We start from the raw sequence: 24,546 nt of genomic DNA, 5'->3' as shown, positions 1-24,546 counted from the left end.
AAGAAATGTAATTTCATTGTGATACAAAAAGGTCACATCTTTTATACCTAATCATTAAAATCACCCGTGTCATTTTGATCAATTTTATAATAGTAATAATAATAACAACAATATATATATATATATATATATATATATATATATATATATATATATATATATATATATATAGAGAACCAAACCGAGAATCTTGAAAAAAAATACACTAATACTATCAAAATATACACTAACTAGGAGGTAAACATAACAAATTCATCTATTGGGGATGGGGTTAGCGAAGAAAAATACTCCAACTATAGAGGTGAGCTTAAAAAGAATAATATTATATGTACAAATCTATTTATACAAATTAAAGTGATAGTATCTAATTGAATAATTTTAAAATAAGATAAAAAGTAAACAATCATATCATTCAATAACAAACTGTTATCTCAGTTTATACAAATAAGTTTATATAATTTATTTATACGTATAATTTTATTCGCATAAAAATGTGCTAACACCCTCACCTCTTATACCTATAATTAGCACATTGTTATACTAAGCTTAAGTTGGTGTATTTGTTTTGCTTAACTATGGAATTTCACTCCAACTTTTGAGTTCCTTTGATGTTTTTCATGTGATTTTATTTTATACATCTTTATATTCTTAAAATTGTTCGAAAATGTAAAGCAAGATATATTATTCTAGAAATATATTCTCAAATTTTAAGTTAAATCTTATTTTAATGTCTAGATGTATCAATATTTCTTGTTTAATTTTGTGTTTTAGGTGTAAAATATTATAAATGAAAGGTAGGCATTAATAAATTTGATGTTTTAGTTTTAGTACTTTTTGTCAAAGACTAGAGATGAGACAGTATTGTATTTTATTAAATTAGTTAAAAAATTAATAAAAGATCCAATTCTTTAAAAAAAAGAAAAACCCTTTAAAAGGTTAACAATCGTTATAATTCTAAAACCTATTATTTTTCAATAAAATTACATCTGCACGTTTTTTATATATAATTTAGGTACATAAATTATTGTTTATTATGTATTTAAATAATTTTAAAATAAAATAAACTAATATATAATCACATGATAACACATCATTTATATATCAAAATTGTGTACAAAAAAATTTATATGGCCAAAGGATTATTTTCCACCTAAGTTTTAATACAAAGACAAATACATACTTACAAGATTTTAAAAACCTAAATAACTCAGTCATAGCCCAATTTTTACTAAAAATCTCAATTAGATTTAAGGATAAAGTTGTCATTAATTAAAAAATTTTAAAAATTAAAATATTATTATTTTTGCTCCCCTGATTTAAAATTCTTACAATTTTTTTTCATCCAAAGTTTAAAAAGTAAATGAAGATTTTACCTTTAACCCTAATTAAAATCTTTAACAGAAATTGATTCATAGACAAATATTTGATTTTTTAAAACCTTAAAAATATATATTTATATTTACATTAAAATTTGAGTAAAAAATAGTCCTTTGGCCAATTTATATACATAGTATTATTCATTCTTTTATCAACTTGGGACTGCGAAAGGGACCAAACTAAGCTCGCATGGCTACTTTCTTTTCTTTTCAGGGCATCTTTACCAGGCTACTACTAGTTTCTACCACTTGAAGTATCATAATATCACCAACCTCAAATACAGGTTCGGAAATTAATATTTGAAAAATTGAATGTTTTTTCCCAATTTTTTTTTTCAAATAAATCTATGTATATCTATTTTTAAATACAGAATTAAGTATACAGTTAATATGATATCATATAATTGATTTTAAATTAAAGATAAAATAAAATCTAATCATATATTGACATATTATTTACATATCTAATTATTAACTTAAAAGTGTATATAAATAACATTTATCTTTTTTAATATCTAGTTTACGACTAGATTTAAACTGGTGCTCGATTTAAATTTGTTTAATTCAAATTTGAGTCGAATTCAAATCAGAAGACTCCACTCATTCTTAAAATCAAATTGAACTTGAATTAAGAAGTGTTCAGCTCAGTTCGATTTGATTTCATAGATCAAATCAATTATTGAAATTCATAACTTGATTCGGTTCGAATTCATTATTCAAATCAATGGGCTTATTTATTATTTGGATAAAATGATATCATTTTGTCATTAAATCAAGTATTTGATCACAAATTCAAACTATTGATTTAAGCTATAAACTCGAATTAAACAAACTTGAACTATTCTTAATTTTAGTTTAACAAACACAAATCAAAATATTTTTTATTTAAAATAAACTCAAATGAAAACTCAATTCAGTTTGTATTTATCCTTCGTTTAGTTTATTTGGTTTGTTTTCCTATAAAGAGTGTGGCTTTTTATGCTGCAAATCTGTTAAATTCACCATTAACCACAAACACATTATATATACTTTATAACCCTCATATCCAAATTCATAGCCCAATGTGACACCAGAATGTAAGGACACTTGAAAATTCCATAGAAAATAGGGAAAAAAAATTAAAACAAAAAGAAAACACTTCTCCTATACCAATCAATCCCCACTATTGGAAAATTAACCCCAAAAAAAAAAAAAAAAAACTAGTAAAGTTAATTCTATTAACATTCTACTGCAGACTTTTGAATAGAAATATCATCATTTTCACCCTTGCTGATCATTACATCACTACCACCGCCAACTACACTTCCTAGCAATTTTCTCTTGGGCTTGACCGCTTGTAGCAACACCACTACGTCTCTCATCGATGGCCGATCTGCCGGATTCCGACTAGTGCATAGCAAAGCAATTCTAAGCATTTGCATCATTTCCTCTCTAACAGAAGCACAAGAAGCACCGGCATTGCTATCTAGAATGTCATTAAGTCCATCCTTACTCTTGATCTTTGACCTCACCCAATCAACGATACTATTACCATCTCCGAATTCTGCATCAACTGATCTCCTACCGCTTAAAATCTCCATCAACACAACCCCGTAACTGTAAATATCACTCTTTTCATCGACTTGAAGAGTATAGGCATATTCTACAAATCACAAATGAGCATGATCAAGATGGATGATTGATGTTGATAATCATGGTCAATTTTGAAAGTGGGGTCTAATTTTATAGGGTAAATCTTGAATGGACAAAAGAAAAAGGTAAAAAGGAAAAGAGAGTGAGTGCATCACGCGCAATAGTGCTTCACCCTATTGAAGCAGTTAACCACAACGGCACGGCTTTAAAAGAGCGCTATTGCGTGTCGCACTCAACCAGCCCAACCTTTAAAAATAATATGATAGGAAAAAACAAATTAATTTTCTTTTTGGATTTTATTTAAAAAATAAAATATATTTATGTTTTTAATAAATAAATAATTGAAAAAGGAGGTAAATCTGTGTACTTTAGAACCGAAATCAAATGTTACATTTTGTCATTGTCAAAATTCCTTTAACAAAGAGAATAATAAGATGGGATTGATCCATATCAATTACCCAATTCCGGTCAAGACAACAGAGGATGACATTAATTATCCACCAAACAACTCTTAATAAACAAAAATACAAAAAAAAAAACACTACATATGGTTTGACGGTATTATTATTAGAGCAACTAACATTTTCCCTTGATTTTACAGAAAAACTCCTTTTTATCTCTAATTAGTATAAATAATTTTTTTAAAATCTTTTCAAACCCTCGAATAGTTTGAAATTATTATAGTACATCAATAGTCATAATAATATATTTACAACTATAATTTTTTGTATTTTGTTCATTTTTTGGGGTGTAATGGCTGTTTTTTAAACATTGAGATGAAAAGTGTTATTTACACTTAATTTTGAATAAAAAGTGTTAATTTTATCTTAAGAGTGGGGAAGGATTTAAGATGAAACCTTTGGTGGGAAAATGAAATTCATTCGAATTATTATTGGAGTTGTTTTAAACATGCGCATCATAGCAAATTAAAAGTACCTGGTGCAATGTAGCCATAGGAGCCGGCAATGACGGACATTGACTCGTCACTTTGGATCAACTTTGCCACGCCGAAATCAGCCACTCTGGCCTCCATCTCACCGTCCAAAAGAATGTTACTGGGTTTGAGATCACGGTGAACAATGACAGGGTCACAGTCGTGGTGCAGATAGGATATCCCTTGTGCCACTCCAAGTGCAATCTTATACCTTGTCAGCCAATCAGCAACCAGATTTTCTCCCTTGTTTTTCCCGTGTAATAAATCATCTAAATTTCCATTCGGCATGTACTCGTACAGCAGCATCGTGCACTCCCTGTTGCTGCAGCACCCTAACAATCTCACTATATTTCTGTGCCTCACGTTGCCCAACACGTCAACCTCAGCCAACACCCCTCTCCTCCGTCTGATATGCTCCTTATGTTTACCCCACAACTTCTTCACCGCTATGATCTCGCCACCTGGCATTTCAGCCTTATAAACAGTCCCTGTGGACCCCATCCCTAGGACCTTATCCGTCATAGACAGGCACTCCAACACATTATCCGCCGTGAAATTTAACCTCTGGAACGCGGTTAATTTCCACGGTCCAATTTCTCGATCATTATTAAATCTACGGCTGTAGTTTGCGTGGAAGCAGCGGGTCCCGGCGACGAGAACGAACAGGCCAATGCCAAAAGCGGCTGCCATGATCCAAACGATGGCTCCGGCCGTCTTTTTCGGCTGCTGGTGGTGGTTATGAGCTGCCATGTCGCTGCCATCCAACGTATCAGCGGGACAACGCTTGGCTACAAGTCGACCGCAGAGTCCGTCGTTTCCGATGAATGAGGAGGGATGAAGATTTTGAAATATCGGACCTGAAGCCGGAATCGGTCCGGTTAACTGATTATACGACACGTTAAAAGTCTCCAACGTACTACAGTTTTCGAAATTCGAAGGGATTGTACCAGAGAGAAAATTATGAGAAAGATCAACGTCTGTAATTGAAAGAAGCGTTGAAATCTCCCATGGAATAATACCAGTAAGCGAATTTCGGCTTAAGTTTAATGAAAGAAGCTTTTCACAATGGCCGATATCCCAAGGAATGCTGCCATTAAGGAAGTTGTTATGTAACTCGATCCTGTAAATACTCTTACACCCGATAAAATCCGGAATCTTTCCGATAAGTTGGCTTGAACTTGCCGATAAAATCTTCAAAATGGGGGAGCTCCAGATGTTACTCGGCAAACTTGTTTGGAAGGAATTTTCAGAGATGTTTAAGTACTCAAGCCTGGGCGCATTGCTGAAATCCTGAGGAATTTCACCGCTGAAGTTGTTGCTACTCAAATCCATGAAGGTTAAGTTTGGCAAGAGACCGAAACCGTACGGAATTGAACCGTTGAGTTGATTATCTTGGATTCTAACTCTTGACAGAGAAGTGCAATTGACCAGGCTTCCTGGAAGATTATTTGTGAAGCAATTAGAAAAAAGGAGGAGTTTGAATAACTTGTTGCCTTGACAAAGAGTTGATGGGATTGTTCCCGTGAGTGAGTTTGATGAAACGTCAACTGTGAGTAACTTTCCATTTGAGCCAAGTTTTTGCGGAAGAATTCCTGTTAATAAATTGTTCCATAACAACAAAGTGTCTAATTCCGGTAGCTCGCCGATTCCTTCCGGGATGTCGCCGGTTAACGCATTATTCATCAGACTCAACCTGGTTAGAGCATTTAAAGACGATATTCCTTCCGGGATTGGGCCCGAGAGTTGATTATTTGATAAATCGAGAACTTGTAAAGCTTTCAAGTTAGTGTAGCTCACCGGGATTTCGCCGCTGAAACGGTTTTCATACAGCAACAATTTTTCAAGCTTAGTTAAGTTGCCAAGCTCGGGTATCAATGAACCAGAGAGATCGCATTTTGAGATGTCCAAGTACTTGAGATTTGACAGCAATGCGAGCTCGACTGGGAGCTCGCCTTGAATTAAGCTATTGTACCCAATCTCCAGCCTCTCGAGCTGAGTCAAGTTCCCTAAATCGGGTGGCAATGATCCATTTAAAAGATTTCCAGCTAAATCTAGGAAGTTTAGTCTTGGAAAACTGCCATAACCAGCTGGAATATCTCCATTAAAATAGCTTCCTCCGAGGTTGAGATACTCGAGAAACTTTAACTGAACAAACTCCGTGGGTAGTGGACCAGTGAAATTGTTATTGTAAGCATTAAAGACTCTCAGAGACTTGAGGTTGGAGATACCAGGTGGAAAAGTAGAGTTGAAGGAATTGTGATTGATATCGATCGTTCTCAGCTCAGGTAGCTCAAAAATGGCTGACTGCAGAGGTCCACCGAATTCATTTGCACTCAAATTCAAGTGGATTAAGCTGGTTAAATAGCTTATTTGAGGAGGAATAAGCCCCGAAAGAGAACGCCGAGAGAGATCGAGTGAAATGATTTGAAAAGTTTTGGAGTTGCATTTGACCCCAGACCATGAACACCAAACTGGGGGCTGCAAATCAGGCTTAGAGAAGGAGGGTGAAGGGTCCCAGTCATGGAAAGTATTGTAAGGATCTTGAAGAGAAGATTTAATAGAAAGAAGAGAAACGAGTTGCAGAGACCGAGGATGAGCAGAGAAGACAAGCAAGGGTGATGCATACAAAAGAAAAAACATAACAAAAAGAGGTTTCATGGTTACAGAGGAGAGTGGGAATGACAGAAGAGAATGAGAATTGAGATGTAAATTTAAGGGAAGGAAGATTTTGATGGAGAGAGATGAAAATGCCTTTTTACAGTGGTGGGTTGCAGAGAATGTTTCATCATTATGAATGTTTGCAGTTTCAGCAAGCATGGCTAATGGTTTGGAGAAAGAAATCAATGGTGACTGGTGAGTGACTTCTGTACAGTCTTTCTTTCTTTCTTTCTTTCTTGTTCAAGTATTTGGGCTACTTACTATTTGCATATAATTTTCTTTTTCTTTTCTTTTTAATTTTATGAGATTTTTTTTTTTTTTTTAAGCCATTGGGATTTCTTTTTCCTTCTTTTGCCCCCACTTTTCATCATTAATCTTGTTTCCTTTATCTTTGCCTTAACTATTTGTTTAAATATGGGTAATTAACCCCTCTGTTCCTCACAGGATCCAATAAAGTTCTTCAATTTCCCACCATATTCAAAAACTCTTCCTGTTTTAAATATCCATTGAAATTGCATACTTTAGATGGTTTTATTTTGGGACAATTGTATTTATGTAGAGGAGGTTATCATAACCATTTGATTAGTTCTAAAGATTATTCAATTTCTTTAACACAAAAAAAAATTATACTGATAAAATTATGCGTATTCAATTAGGTATTCAAATGATGTATCATCATTTGATTAATCAAAATAAAGTGTATATATCATTACCATTTGCATAATATATAAAAGTTAAGAATTAATAACCTTCCATGATATAATGTTGTAGTAGTACTCTTCCATTGCTAAATCATTTAATATGTATTTTTAAGTTTTTATAGTATAAATACTTTATAAAATGGTTTTCATGCTCCACTTGGTACCGGCTTATTCGGTCAATTGGAACATTATCCATAAACAAAAACAGTTTCAATTCATTTGAAAGACATTTTTTTAAGGTAGATCAGAGTGAACCAGACGATTTAAATAGTTTAACCAGATAAAAAAACTAGGTTTAAGTTAGTCAACGCAAAAAAAAAAATTGATTTACAAAATAATAATTCTTAAGACTTATACTCAAGATTTTATTTATCAATTTTAAATATTTATACTATCAAATTAAGTTTATTTTGATAATAAAATAATTTAGATTATATATTTAATAATAAATTATATAAAATTATTTTAAATATTATTTTTTAAACGGTTAACAAATTTTACTACAGATCAAGCAACGTTCTAACTATTAGTTGGATCAAATTGTCCCTTTATCATGTTAATATTCGATTCGATTGTAAAAATATTGTTTTATAAACATAAATAGTATTATAAATTTGTCAGCAGAACATTTATTTTATGACAAAGATGTCCATTCTCAATACCAAAATGGGATTTTGCACCAAACCAGACAAGGAGAATTCAGTTACATACTGAAATTAAATACTCTGAACAAGTACCTGTTTTGAAAATAAAAGATTGAATATGTGGGGGCAGATGATTTAAGTGCTTAAACAAGGATCAAAAAAATAATAATTAAGCAAGAATAATGAAATTAATTAATTGAAGGGAAGGGAGCAATGTATCGTTTGACTTGAGGGAAAGGCAAAGGCAGGAGGCATGATGAGCAATTAATGTTGCTGTTGGTAAAGTATTTGTGAAGATAAGATTAAAAGCTCCAAACACAATCATCCTTAACCCTTTATTATTAACCTTTTTTATCTGGGTTTAAGCTTAATGCCTTCACCAAACAGCTATTACTCGGTTGGGCGGTGGAATTTGTTAAGCAGTATGATTTTATATATAAACAATATTATATTATTACGTGATTAAATATAATAATATATTTTTATTAGTGCATATAATTTTATTCGAGTAATTATTATTTCCTCCTAATCAACTTATTAACTTCAATTTTAATTCATCACTTTATTATATTATAATATAATACTAATATTATTCACACTGCAAACATTCCTACAATATTCAAATCTACCCCTTTGTTAGCTAGTACTATTACTAATAAATATTAGACCAAAAATTTACATAGTTTTTGTGGAATATTTTGTGTTTGAATTTCAGTTTACACCCATTATTTATCTCATCGGCAATTTTCTAAACTTTGAAAACAATATTTTCGTACCTTTCATCAAAGTCTAAACATTACCCCTAAGTAGTAGAAATTAAATAACAAAAGATAAAGTTTTATATATAAGAGAATATAGGTTCAAATCTCTTAAGTCGATATATCAAAATCAAAATCTGGTTCAATAGTTATAGAGTCAATCATTAGACACGGACTTATCCTATCTAATGTGGTTGATCCAATCTTATAAAAGTTGTGATTCGGTTTAAGTGAGACATGGTACTATCAGCCAATCATATAAGACCATATTATTGTTTGTGTAGAAGGTTATATTTAGTATTTATAAATATAATTTTATTGAGAAATTATAAAATTAATATCACCTACCCTCCTAAAATACAAACAATTTATTTGTTCTTTTATTAACCAATATTTCACTTAGGGTTCATATTTTCAATTAAAAAAAGAAAAAAAAAACCTAACATTATAATTTAAATTACACTTGAAATTGCATCGAAGAAAGTCTGCTTCTATTGGAATTGCATCGTGATGATGAGATTCCTGTTAATTTTTTTTATAATTATTAATTATAAAATTAATATAAATTAGGATTGAAATCATATTAAATTAAATATTGCGTACAAATATTATTTAACTTTAGTAAACATTGAAAATAATAAAATCTAAATTTTAGTGTGTTCACTGTAAAAATTAATGAATTTCACTATCATAATTTGACGTAAGATAGGAAATTATTAGTTCTAAGATGAGAAAATGTTTTAGGGCTCCCTATATATTACAGAAAATTATTAAGGAGAGCAAGTCTTGAAATTTTCATAAAAGACTTATTCCCACCAAAGATTTGATGCAAACTCAAACTTCCACCCATTAACTTATGAAAATTCAAAGTCCCACAAATAAGTTGTTATAATTAATAAAATCAATTAATTATAAGGGTAAAATCGTTATTTAATTAATAACATTCAAAAATATAAAAGTTAATATATTTCCCTTATTGGTTTGAAAAACTAATATTTTTCCTTAAGATTAGGTTTTGAAAAGTTCATTTTCCCCCTAGGGTTTGCATTTTTTCCTATGGTTTATTTTTCTTTCTCACTTTTTTTGGCCATCAGAACCAACTCCATCGCTCATTTTCTCCAGTGATATTTCTCCTTCTTCAGCAATCTCTCTTCTCCAAATCAGCACAAACATGACAAATCATTCAATCTTTGCGATGAGTTTGTCTCTCCTCTAGATTGAGAAGTGTGACAAATTAGATGAATCTATCGCACAAATTGGACGCAAAGATGCATCTTCCATCTTCCATCACACAAATCAGACTCATGAATTCGTCTTTTGTTGTGGACCAATTTGGTAGAAGGCATAAATGATTCATGCAACACCAAGATTTGTCACACAATGTGCGTCCGATTTGTCTTCAAGGAGAGGACTGGGAGAAGAAGAGAGCTTCAGAGAATAAGATGGGTAGGAAGCCAAAGTTGATCTACAACAGACAAGGTCATCGAAGGAGAAAAGAAAAAAAATAAACCATAGGGGGAGAAGTGAAGTTTCTAAACTTTGGCGGCAGGTAAAATAAAAACTTTGAAAAAAAATTAAGCCCTAGGACAGTGGGGAAAATGTCATTTTTCTAAATAATATAGTACATTTTTTATCAAATTTTTATTTTCTATGGGTATATAAAATAAATATTAAAAATGGTTTATTAGTAATTTAAAATAAAATTAACTGAATTTAATAATTTTAATAGTTCATGGGTGAAATTTTTAGTTTTCAAAAGTTAACGGATGAAAATTTGGGTTTACACCAAACCTTAGGTGGTAATAGTCTTTTGGCCTTATTAATAAATAAATTTCCAAGAAAAGTAAAATTTTTGTTATTAAAATTTTTAAACAACAACAACAATAATAATAATATTGTGATATGTTGTGCTTATACAACAAATGTATTGTATAATATAATATATATAAATATATATATATATAAATATATATATAAATATATATATATATAAATATATATATATATATATATATATATATATATATATATATATATAATTTATTAATATAAATTGATATATGTTTTAAAAAATAATTATGCAATAGGGGTGGATTTGAAAATTTTCAAAACTTTGAGGGTGTATGGATTTTTTAAAATTATAATATGATTAAAAATTTTAGTATTTTTTAATATAATTATTTAAAAAATATGCTTTATTATATGATATGAGAAATTAAAATTTTAATATATAATAAAATACGTGATGTAATTAACATAATTTATTTAACAAGCTAAGGGTATTTTAGGAATTACAAGGCACTTTTCTAACATTCTTTATGTTTGCAACTTTGCATGCTTCTCCACAGCGCCCGCCTGCTTTCAAAGCATGCGCCTCTCTGGTCCACTGCTCCACTTCCTTCTTTTATTTTATATTTTTGAATTTTCATTTTAATTATTATGTTAATGGTAAATATAAATTTTTTTTCATGATTTTATTTGAGATATTTTCCATGTTCAATATCCACTAGTCAGTAATTCAATTTTAAAAACACTAGAAATTAATATTTTGTCTTATTTTTAATAATTAAAAATTAAAGTTCTTATATTACTACATTATTATTTAGTTGCAATGATTAATTGTAATTTGAATAAAGGAATTTTAAAAACAAGTAAAAGACAATTGAACTCAAATGCACAATGATGAGCGGGAACCACGCAAAAAAAGGGCGCGTGAAGAATATGATTTTAGAGGAAAAGACAAGGGAGTTATGGAGTCAATGGGTAGTCAAAAGTACAAAAATACCCAATACAGGAAAAAAATACCTGAGGGAGTGGGACAACATAATAGTAAAAGCCATATGGGACCCATTTGTCTAATTGGGCCCTACACTCACTTTGTCCCCCTTAAGCCCTTCACATCTCAACAACATTTGCAAAATATTCTTCTTCTGCCCATATTATTCTACACAAACCCCCGATGTAAAGTTTATACAAAAATTATTTATTTATTTATTTATGTAACGTACTTACTTTGATTTGATGTCATATATATATATATATATATATATATATATATATAAATCGGTTCACTCTTGAAAATCAATTCAATTTGATCAGCTTTTTGTTTTTATTTGGCTTGAATTTAAATCTACTTTTGATCGAAAGAATTGGCTTATTTTTAAAATTGAATTAAACACAAGTTAAGAGTTTGGTTCAATTTTGCTTACAAGTTTGGGAATAGTTCAATTTAATTCAAACTTGACTTGTGTTTCAATCAAAATATTTTAAGTAATTGTTAAAACGATATTTTATCTATTATAAGAAAAATAAAATCTTTCTATCAATGAATTACGAACTTGAATCACAAATCTGAACTATGTATTCAAGCCTAATTTAAGCCGAATCAAGCCAAATCATTTTTCTCGATAGGGGTATACATGATCCGATTTGATATAGCTTGAGAGATTTTTCAAATCAAATTGAAAAAAAATTGTTTGTAAAATTTTCAAATCCAACCAAATCATTTTAGGTTTCAAGCCAAACCAAACTAAACCAAATTAAAAAATTACGTTTTGGATTATAATTTGAATCTATTAAAATCATTTACTTTTAAATATATATTATTTAATAAAATTAATTGAGTTATAGTTTTTTTAGAACATAATATAAATATGTAAAATAAATATGAAATATACATATATATAAACAAAAATAAAAAAATAAATATTAAAAATAAGTTGTACATTTAATTGTTTATTAAAAAATTTTGTCAAAAATAATTATATATATATTTTTAAAAAAATTCCAGTTTAGTTCGGTTTAAAAATCTCTTAAACCGTAATCTAAACTAAAAACTGTTTTTAAAAAATTTATCAATCTAAATCAAACCATTTTATAAAACAAACCAAACCGTAATTTTTAAGCAGTTCAGTTCAGTTTGAATTGAATAATGCACACTCTTATTTTTCAAGTTATCCTGAATTTTGACTTGTCCAACTCAAATTGAAATAAAATAAAGTTATTTTTTATATGAGTCAAACTCAAGCTCGGGGAATTTATATTCGGGTCAATTAATATTCACCCCTAGAGTTACATATTAGAGTAAGCAATATGTCAAACCAATTTATATTTGCGGCCATCCAAATCGAATCCCTTTACATACGGTAACGCTCATTAATTTCCAATTTAATTAGGTAGGGCAGATTGCATTACTAGTTAAACATTGTTTAAACCCCATATTAATTACAAAGGGTACATTTTCTCTTAAAAATTAAATACCCAATTTAAAATTTCATGAAATTATTATTATTATTATTATTATTTTCGCCACAAATATGAAGAAGATATTGAGTAATACTATAATTGAATATTGAGTACCTCCATGAATATTTATTAATTTTGTAAATGTTTTAAATAATAAGAATCATTATGTCTAATTCTAAACACTCAATTTCATTTATTAATTTCTTTTTTTAACACAACAAATAAGATCTTTTAAATATTCATAATAAATACGCAATTTAATGTAATTATGCACATTTTTCATTTGGAGTTAATAAATAATAAATTCTAATTCACCAAACACTTTAATTGAAGTCCAAGATAGAATAATTACAGGCACCAATATCATTTCAAATTTATTTGCAAATTTTTTATTTTTTATTTTTAAGTTGGTTTGAGTTTTGAATAATCTAATATCAAATACATGCTAATTTGCCAACGAATATTATAAATTCAAATGTTCCATATTATATGTCTTACAGAGCAATATTATGTGAATCTAATTTTTAAGTATTTAATTAAATATTTAAATAATATATCATTTTATGATTGAATATTATTTTATTTTTAATTCAAAATTATAATATTATATAATGACATATAATTAAAATATTTAATTAAATACTTAAAACTCAGTACATATAGTTTTATTAATTTAATAAATATGCGAATGAAACCTTCTTCTTTTCTAGTTAGAATATTGGATCAAATACAAAATATGTAGTTTTTTTATTCTATCACAACAAAATAGTTAGCCTTTCTCCCTTATCAAGACTCCAAGTTTGAGTGAGAACACATTAAAATTTTAGAGCATATTTTTTCTTTTATGACTTTATAATATTGAATAAAACTATTTGTATAATTTTTGTATATAATTTTATACATAAATAATAAGATATTATAATATAATTGAATATTGTTTTATCTTTAATTTTCAACTATCTAATCACGTGATGACACGTTATTATTTGTGCGCATAACAATATTTTATAATATTATATTGGCCAAAGGATTATTTCCCACCTAAGTTTTAGCCCAATTTCAAAAGCATACCTACAACGTTTCAAAAACTTAAATAACTACTTATAAATTAACTGTTGTTAGAAGTAAGGATAAAATGGTTATTTTAATAATAATATTTAAAAAATATAAAATTTATTATATTTTTCTCCTTAAGTTTTAAAAACTAATAGTTTTACCCTTGCCTAAAAATTTTTTAACTTTGAAAAGTCACATTTCTCCCTCAAATCTATGATTTCTTTTTTCACCTCTTTAACCATCATCTCTAGTGTCAACAACCTCCCTTTTCTACCTTAAATCGTTGCCACCTCCGTCTCTTCATCTCTCCAGCCGAATCCACTCGTTGGCGATGACGATTTTATCAAATCCAAATGAATTGTTTAGACAATGACGCATATGGATTTTTCCAAATGGCTTATAAGTTACTAGTCTTCTAGCCCTTCCAGATTAAAATTTAATTTTGTTACACATTTCATTTATAAACCTTCAAATCAAATCTTATTATATATAATAATACTACATGTATAAATAAATTATACAAATTTATCAATATAAACTGAGACGATAACATCTAGTTTAGTGATTTTGAAATGAGAAAAAAATAAACAATTACATCACTCAATTACAAACTGCACCCAGTTTATACAATTTGTTTATAGGTATAGTTTTATTCAGTTATATGAACCAAAAGTAATCTCAACCATAAATAAAGTTATAATGTCTTATTTTCACAAAATTAAAATTTCAAATTTCAATATTTATTTTTAAAATCAAATTAACGTCACCATTGCTTATATTCTAGTTCATAATTTTATACATGAAACTTCTAACAGTGTCATATTATTTTGCATGAAATCTTAGAGGAATATTAAATATCTATTAGATTTGATTTCCTAAGTTTATATTAAAGGAGTAATATGTCAAATTAAATAAAATAACTTTAATATAATAAACAAGAGAAGAAAAGAAAATTGTAGTTAGAAAAATGTGATAGAGTTTCTTGGCTTAAAATTACTAAAAAGAATATCAATATAATTTTAAAGTGATATTTGATATTGAAGAACTTTAAAAAAATAACACACAAAAATATAAAAATCTGAGCTTCTCCCAATACACACAAATAGTTTTTTAACAGCCCATTTTGTTGAGCTTATTCAATTAAAAAAAAAAAAAAAGCTTATTTAAAATCTCAAGTGCTTTTGAAAATTTTTGTTAAGTTATTTCGTTGCACTTCAAATGTGTTTATTTGATTTTAAATAAGATATTTTAAGGCTTATAAGAGAAACTTCTCTCATAAGCTATTTTTTAGCTAATTTTAAAGTGTTAAATTAAAAAAAAATCCCAATTATATTTTGTATATTAAAGTTTTTAAGTGAATTAATATTAGAAAGTTATATTTTTCTCGATCAAACAACTATTAAAATTTTCATAAATACTACTTTTTTTAAGCTCTACTCTATTTTTATAAGTTTGTATTGAGTTGCAACACAACAACTCAAACAAATCTTTGCAAGGCAACACTATATTTACCTAATTTTAAATATTTAATTAGATATATAAATAATAAATTATTATATAATTAAAAATAAAATAAAATTTAATTAGATATTCAAAACTGGATATACGTATTTTTATTTAGAGAAAAACTTTTTCAAATGAGCAAACAATTTATCAGCAATGAAAAGTAAATATCCAAAATCTTATACAAAAATACGATGAATCCCAATTTAAAATTTCATATATATATATAACATGTATAATTTTATATGTAAATAATAATATATTATTATTTAACTGACGGTATTTTAATTCTAATTTAAAACTAACTAATTATTTAATAATATATTATTATTTATATATAAAATTATATATACTATTTAAATGCATAACAATACTCCTCGCTTAGGATTTGATGCATGGTATCAAAGGATTCAAAACTAGCTTCGTATATTGATATGTCAATTTAGAACTTAAAATATGTTAACTAAAACTTAATCGGCAAAAGGTAAGTATTTACGTATATGTAATTTAGTTCGACTTCAAACTTGAAGAAACCATACATGAAAATTTAAGATCATTTTCATCTGTATATAACTGAATATGCGTACATCACATGATCAATGAGTTCAAATGGCATTAATTTTAGGAGTGTTCCATGAGTTTCACCAAAATAAATTAGAAATTAATCTAAGTTGTTATGAAGACATCGAGATATTTTGACATTATTTGATATATATAATTTAAATCTTCATACAAAATAAATTATGATAATAAAGGTGAAAATTAGTTAATTAATCATGTCATTCATTATGGCCAGTGATGAATAAAATATTAAAAAGATTGAATATAAGAAAGTTTGTAACGTTGTTTGATTTGATGGGTAGAAATTTATGTCCATATCCATGTTATTAATTATTGTAGATGCACTGAAATATATCTCAAGAAAGACTTTATTTTAAGCAAAAGTATTAAGATAGTCAATTAAACTTCTTTGAGGCTCTTCTTATCTATTTTAGGGTAATTCTTATGCATAATATTTATAGTATAGGGTTAAACTTAACTCAATTTTGTTTCTCCCTCTACATATTTATCGGATGAACAACAATAGTTACATTCAACCCCAAGAGATAGGATGGGTAACCAAAAAAAATTTATGTATAAAAGAGTATAAATTCAAATATTTAAATTTTTAACTTAATTGGCTCAGTGGAAAATATATACGGAGAGAATAGGAAAATCTTTATATGTTGGGTGATATACATTCCAATTCATAATAAGAGTTTCATTGTAATTTGTATATATATAAGAGATCTTTGTAAGCTATTTGAAACTTTGAAGGGTTTTTCGATGATTTTATAATTGGGTGTTTGTTACAATTTTTTAATTATAAAATTATTACGGTTGTAATTTTTGAGATTTTTTTTTATAATAGAGGACTACCTATATTTGGGCAAGTAAATTTGGGGTATAGTAATCAGACCTATAATCATTGTATCAAATAAGTCAATATTTTACAAGTATGATAGAGACTTAAATTCAAGTCTTTATCTTAGAAATTCTAGGAAAATTATATTAAATACCCATTTTACCAATTTATTAAGCAAAAAGGCTCATTTCTCCTATTCCTAAGCAAAAATACCCTAATTTTTTAAAATATCAAAATTACCTTTCACCACATCTATATAAACCTTCTCACTCTCATTATATACATTTCTTATATCACTTAAACACTCACTCTCACTCTCATTTTTACTTAATATCAATTACTACGGGTTTGTTCAAAAGAAAGAAGTTTGTATTTTTGAATTCAAATCAAAAAAATCAATTCGTAAAAAAAAAAGTATTTATATGAATTTTAACTCAAAACTTAATTTTATTTGTTAAATCTAGTTTGTATGTCATGTAAAAGAGGTATTTAGATATTTGATAATAATTTAAGGGTTAAATAAAATTTTAAAAAAATATAAAGGGTATTTTGATATTATAAAATATATAAAGAATTTAAATAACATGTTAAGAATATATAAATATATTTTGATACAAGACAACATACAAAGGTGTTAAATGAAGTGTTAGATAATTATAGGGGGTTAAATAAAAACATACTAGTCGACATATCATAAACTAACAAATATTGAAAAATGAAAATGAAATTTAAAATGTACACATAGAAATAACCTAGAATATGAAAAACCAAAAATCTTAAAACGGTAGAAATGCGAAAAACAAAAGTGAAATTCGAATTGTATACGTTCAAATACCTTAAAATGTCAACAATTAAAAATTCACTCAGAAATCTGAAAAGTACGAGTTGATATATCCGAAAATAACAAAAATCAAAACTGAAATTCGAATTATATACGTTGAAATGCCCTAAAATGTCAACAATCGAAAAATCATTCAAAAATCTAAAAAGTACGAGTCGATATATTTTAAAATGACAAAACTCAAAAAATCAAAACTGAAATTCGAATTCTGTATGTTGAAATACCCTAGAATGCCAACAATCAAAAAATTGTTTGAAAATCTGAAAAGTACGAGTCGATATATGCTAAAATGACAAAAATCGAAACTGAAAATTGAATTATGTACATTGAAATACCCTAGAATGTCAACAATCAAAAAATTGTTCAAAAATCTGAAAAAATAGATCTGAATTTTGAAAACTACACGTTCAACTAGCTTAGGAACAAGAAAACCGAAAAATTGATCTGAAATTTCGTAATTATATCGTAACATGTATCTAGAAAAGCACAAAAATAAATAGACAGATGTCAAATTTGAAACCTACATATCAAAAAACCCTAAAATAAGAAAAACGGATATAAAATTCAAAAATTACACGTTGAAAAACCCCAGGTGTGAAAAATATCAATTTACCCCTTATAAATTTTCCACTCTTAACAGATCCAATATTTTTTCTTCGCCCCCTTATCAATTTTTTAATCTCCTACACACCCTGTAGTTTAAGAAAAGTAAATTTCCACCCAACCCATAGTTCAGTGTAAAATTTCCAATGGACTCCCATGGATCTCCCTTTCTTCCCCCTCCCCCTAAAATTTTGAAAACGCTAAATTCCCCCCCCCCCCCCCCCCCACCCCATGGGTGCCTGTGGGGGATGACTGTAGCGCTGGCAAATTTAACCCATTTTTTGGCCAAAAATCACCATTTTAGTCTCTAATTTTAACACAAATCAAATCTACGCATCCAATAACACAAAACCCCTCAAGAAATTCAAACAAAACAACCAAGAATCAAAACATTTTATGCATTGTTCAAAATCAGAACCTCAAACATTCAAACCTCAAAATCTCACTCAAATCTCAATACTCCTAACAATAAATTGATTCAAACAAAAAGTGGGATGATATAATATCTTTATTTGTCATTTTCAGTTGCCGAAAAACACGACAAGTCGATGAAAAAGACGAAAATCTGAATTTTTCTATGAATTTAAACAATAAATTCGTGGGAAATGTAGAGTTTATATATAACGGCAGTTTGATTATTTCCCAAATTGAGGGCAGTTTTGTTTAATCCTTAAAGTTTTTGGCAATTTCGCTTAACACCCTTTAGTTTTGGGTATTTATTATAATTTTTAAAAATTCTAATACTTTACCAGTTTTTTACTAACCCCTAGGATCTCCTTTAGGAATTTAATTTTGTTATTATTTAATTTCTTTTATTTAAGATAATAAGAAACAAAATAATTTTCTCATTTGTCTTTTTATTAGGAAAATCGTAACTAGATTATTCAAGTTAGACACCAAACATTTTTAATATGACATGAGTCTAATTAATTTGATATTTTCACAATGAGTGAAATTATATATATATCTACATTAAGTATATAAATAGATACATACTTATATGATTTCAAAAGTAAATGGCTTAAATCCGAGTAAGGAAAGGAGCTCTTATGAGGCTCAAATAACAAGAACAAGAAATTAAAATGAGAGAATGGCAAATGTACTGGAAGAAAAAAAAAATAAAATGAATTGTTGCAATAGAAATAACAAGAGTTATTTTAGCCATGAATGAACGGAGCTGAAAATGATATTGTTTTATTCTATATAAAGTAATGAAATTTTAGTTTTTAGTATTGTGACATTAATGAGTATTATCTTATGTGGATTATAGACTCAGAAGTCAACGACCAAATAGCTTATGACAGAGGAGTTTTAGTGGATTTTTGTCGAATATCGAAGAAGGTGAGTTGAATTTATGAACGCAATAACACAAGGGTTGAAGTAAGAGGGATAGATATGAGCAAATAAGTTTTGAAAGGTGGTCGAATCTTATATTTATAATTCAATATACTTTAAATATTTGACGAATCTTAATCAAAGTATTTGTTCTTCTTAAACTAGGATAGAATGTGAATTTCTTTAGGTACTTTATCAATATGTAATATAAGTGATTTATATAAATTTAGTTTGTTATTGAATGATTATATTGTGTTTATCACCCTTCATCTTACTTCTCGTATATATTTGAATATGGATGCAAATATATAACAAACTAGATTAGTGCAAGTTGGCAAGATAAATTGAATAGATTAGCCATTGAGAGTTTATTATGAACTTTTACATAAATAGAACTATCTATATATAAGCATTATCCAATTGAAAAACTACTGGAAAACCATTTGACAAAATTGTAAGAGTTTTACTTCCTTTGCAATTTATATACTTAGGTATATGTGTTTCTAGTAATGTCAAATTAGAAAAGGTGTCTCATATTTCATTACTTATGTTGATGATTATGTTTGATTCAATCTTATCTATTTGATCTCTCATAAGTCAAAAGTAGTAGAGTGCTTTAGACATTATATACAATTGAGGTTGAAAATCAGTTAGAAAAAATAGATAAGATTTTCAAGAACTGACCAAAATCTTGAGTATTTATCTAAAAATTCAAAGAACTGAGTAATGAAAAAGAAATAGTATGACAACTAATAATTCTAAGAACTTTGTAACAAAATAGTGTAGCATAGGTTAATGATGATGCAAGCAAAACATCAATGTCACTTTATGATAATATGATGTTAATTGTTGCCTATGTACTTAACTGAGTGTCTATTAAAATCGTTTACTTCCACTCGCTATAAGTTATGGACAGATAGAAAATATAAATTAAAATATTGCAACTTTAGTGGGTAGTAGTGTTTATCCATGATTTTTTCTATGAGTTTGAAAAGCTAAGATCGAGAAAAAAGTAATGTATCTTTATCAAATATGTTGAACATTCTAAAGGGTATGTGTTCATTAGGAATGATTAAGCTAGAAGATTAACTAAAATTGTATCAAGAGATGTTACATTCATAGAGGATATTTTTCTTAATAGGAATGATATTGAAAAAGATTTCATCTATATAAGATAAGAGAATAATAAGAATAGGTACATCTTAATGACTATTAGTTAAGCCCTAAGAGATAATACTTGTACTTGTTCTAGATTGTAGGAATAAATGTAATTGAACTCTAACCTATTTCGACTGGTAGGAGCAATGATTCTCAATTGCTTACTTCATCCATCTCAACCTAGTGAGAGTATTGAGATTAAACTTCAATATATTTCATATAGTAAGAGTAATGACCCTCAATTGCGTTGAAGTGGAAGGTCGAAGGTATTCTAGTGACATTTTAAATTAAAAATGAAACTTTCATAACCATTCTCCAAGATGATGAAGAAACTAAAATCTTAAAAGAAGTTTGTTCATCCTTTGATAAGGAAAAATAGTAAAATGCATTAGAAGAAGAGATGAAATACTTATAAACAAACTAAGTCTAGAGTTTGGTTAACTCGCCATCGTGTCAAAAATCTATAGGGAACAAATGAATTCCTTCAATTACTTATAAGGCAATTGGCTCAATAAATACATACAATTTTGCCTTGTAGAGAATAAATATACCCAATGAGCAGATGTAGACTGTGAAGAAAAAGGTTTCACCAATTGTAAAATTTACATCAATCTGTTTGATTTTAGCTATAGTAACACATTTGGATTTAGAATTACACCAGATGAAAGTCTCTTTAGTGGAGAACTTGACAAATAAATCTACGTGAAACAACGCATAAATTTCATTGTTATAAGTCAGAAGCGCAAAGTATGCAAGCTTTAAGAACGCTACATCACCTAAAAATATTATCTAAATAATAGTACTTGAAATTTCATAAGGCTATAATGTCTTATAACTTTAAGATGATTAATCAAAATCACTATGTCTATGTGATGAAGTTTGATGAAAAATTTATAATTTTATCTTTGTATGTGATAATGTGTACATAGCTAGAAATGATTTGAAGTAAGTGATAATCATCAAATGATAGTCGTCCATACTTTGACATGAAAGATGTGGGTAAGCAAATTATAGAGAGACTGTTCAAAGAAATTTTTAACTCTATCATAAGAGCATAATATTCAAAAGATTTTAGAATGATTTAATATGGTAAATTGTGAACTCGTTGATACTCTTGTATCAAATGATAAATTATTAAGCCAAAAGATGTCTCAAAACTCAAGATAGAAGCAGATAAATGTTAGCAGTTACCTATTCAAATGTCATCAGATGTATTATGTATATTATGATGCATATATGCCCATACATTTATTTTTTGTTGTTCAGCTGGTTAGTTGATATGAGTCAAATACTAAATAAAACATTGAAAAGTTGTCAACATGATATTGATATATCTAGAAGGCTTCGTAGATTATTATTTATGTGAGTAAAGATCGAATTTGTGTTTAATTAGCTATTGAGATATTAGTTAGGGGGGTAATTTATACTAACGCAAATCAATTTTTGGTTATATTTTCTTACTTCAAAAAAGTTCATATCTTGAAGCGATAAGAAATAGACATGCGTAGCTTATCCACAATAGAGGTCAAGTATATAACATGTTCAGTGATTATGCAAAAAACTATTTAATTAAGAATATTCTTCGTGAATCTGGATAAACAGAACAATATTGTCGAAGGAATAGTTGTCAATTGAAATAATCAAGATGGGATAGTTTTCATAAAAGATATCAAGTTTTATAGGATAACCGAACATATTGACATTAAACACAATATTTTAAGAGATATCATTTCCAAGAAAGAAATAAATGTACAATATAATTTTACACATTGTATGGTCACTGATCTTTTAACCAAAATTGTTCCAAAAGATGTATATCTTACATATGTAAAATCTCTTGAATTACATAAACTATGATTGATAAGTCATTAAGCTTATATATTGTACTGGTGACACAATATCGAAAACCATAAATTCAAGTTCATTTTTGTTTTGAACTCATATCTTAAAATTCTTGGGTTTTCACTGCATACACCATTTTTAGGGCAACAAAATTACAATATTGCACAAGTTAGAGATTGACTCACTCACATAAATAATCACTCTTGGCACTAAGAAAGCGAGCAAAGATAAGACTTATTCTTGAGAAAAATGGCACTAAGAGAGCGTGCAATAGGAGACAAATTTATTTGAAAATGTCGTTTTGATGATTGATCAAGATGAGATCACGGATAAATTTATTTGAAAATGATCGATTTGGATTCTCCACGTCTAAATAACTTGTAAATGTCATATGTGAATTTTTAATATAAATAAATACTTATAAGTGTAAAGATAATTAAAAACTCAAGTTAGATGTTAGGTATAGCGACTGAACTAAGATTTATACAATGTTGAAGTAATGATATTTGTGAAGAATACACACTATAGCGCATGATTCATACCATGTGTACATAAGTAAGACGGTCAGCTGAAATAATAAGAGGATGAATCCTTACTCTCTCACTATGTGAGACTTTATGAGGTTTACCTTATATTGATACCTTTTGACTCTTTGTTATTATTCAATGTTTGTTTTTAGTGTTACTATCTTAGTTTAATGCCTATGACCACACATGATTTGGTCTATGAAACATGAATAGAAAAACAACTAAGTTTAAATTGAAAATTTCAAGTAAAACAGAAAAACTTATATATTACATATGTGTATTAGTTAGTCGATTATGTCACTCATATAGAAGAATAAACTTGATTATAGATATATAAGAAAATAACACAATGATAAATGTAAGATTAAAGGGAGCTAATGTTATCAAGTACAGGGTATTGCGAGCGTAACGTTTTATTACATTTTTCTCCAGGGTAAAAGCAACTATGTTATTCCTAATAGATACATAGTATTTAACTCTCAAGTGTAAATTGCTTGCAAGATCATACGACATATTTGTAAGTATGAAATACATGTTAATATTGCAAAAATCAGTATGTTATTCTTATTTATTTAAATTTATTAAACTCATTTTCAGTTATATTTTAAAAATCAAATATACTATGAGGAAGATACTCGACCAAACACAAAGCTGCATGAAATAAGAGTACAATTAGAATGGAAAATAAATAGAATAAATGCCTCCATTAAAGAGACAAAAGAAGAAATAGTTACCGACTTGCAGTGGAAGGAAGCTTTTTCTTTTTTTTCTTTTTTGGCCTAGATCCATCCATCCATTATTATTCCTGCTTTTTTTTTTTTTAAATAAGAATCTTATTTGAGTCATGGTAGTGGCTCATGTATAAAAAATATAATTTCTTATATTATAAATTGAGTATTATATTATATCATATTATATGATATAGTTTTTAAAAATTAAAATAATAAAAAATTTAATTAACACATTATAATTTTAAAAAATATTTTAAATATACACCTCTTTTATATCATCATTTTCTCTAAAAAATATATCAATCTATTTCAGTAATATATATCATACCGTAGGATACGAATCATATCATATAATATATCAACTATATCAAATTAATTTGATACACCTCATGATATGTATTATTTTATATATATATCATATCATATCATATCATAAGATATTGATAACTATGATTTAAATTAAATCGTCTTTTTAGGATTAAATCAATCATATCAAACAGATAAAATTTTAAATTCAATAATCGACTTTATATCTATTGAATCAGATCAATTGAAAGTTTAATTTTAAAATATTATTAAAGGAAATTTAAACCCCTC

The 24,546-nt window shown here is 27.8% G+C and overlaps 1 protein-coding gene across 1 annotated transcript; it reads right to left on the bottom strand.

Moving 5' to 3' along the window:
• Window positions 1-2,402: 2,402 nt before the first annotated feature.
• Window positions 2,403-6,800, bottom strand: LOC123225111 (leucine-rich repeat receptor-like protein kinase TDR). The gene is made up of 2 exons (XM_044648975.1): window positions 3,945-6,800; window positions 2,403-3,018 (listed from the first exon to the last, which is right to left on the bottom strand). Exons 1-2 carry the CDS (start codon window positions 6,757-6,759, stop codon window positions 2,594-2,596), a joined length of 3,240 nt encoding a protein of 1,079 aa, XP_044504910.1. The 5' UTR covers window positions 6,760-6,800; the 3' UTR covers window positions 2,403-2,593.
• Window positions 6,801-24,546: the final 17,746 nt, after the last annotated feature.

This window comes from Mangifera indica, chromosome 9, assembly GCF_011075055.1.
Source record: "Mangifera indica cultivar Alphonso chromosome 9, CATAS_Mindica_2.1, whole genome shotgun sequence".
Classification (NCBI taxonomy): domain Eukaryota; kingdom Viridiplantae; phylum Streptophyta; class Magnoliopsida; order Sapindales; family Anacardiaceae; genus Mangifera; species Mangifera indica.
Note: the sequence above shows the minus strand (reverse complement) of the source record. Positions and strands in the feature narration are given on the sequence as shown.

Excerpts from the sequence above, each read along its gene's own strand:
- LOC123225111 (XM_044648975.1), bottom strand. The coding sequence starts at position 6,759 with ATGCTTGCTGAAACTGCAAACATTCATAATGATGAAACATTCTCTGCA. Across the intron at positions 3,019-3,944 it reads CTATGGCTACATTGCACCAG|AATATGCCTATACTCTTCAA; the intron begins GTACTTTTAATT and ends TGTGATTTGTAG.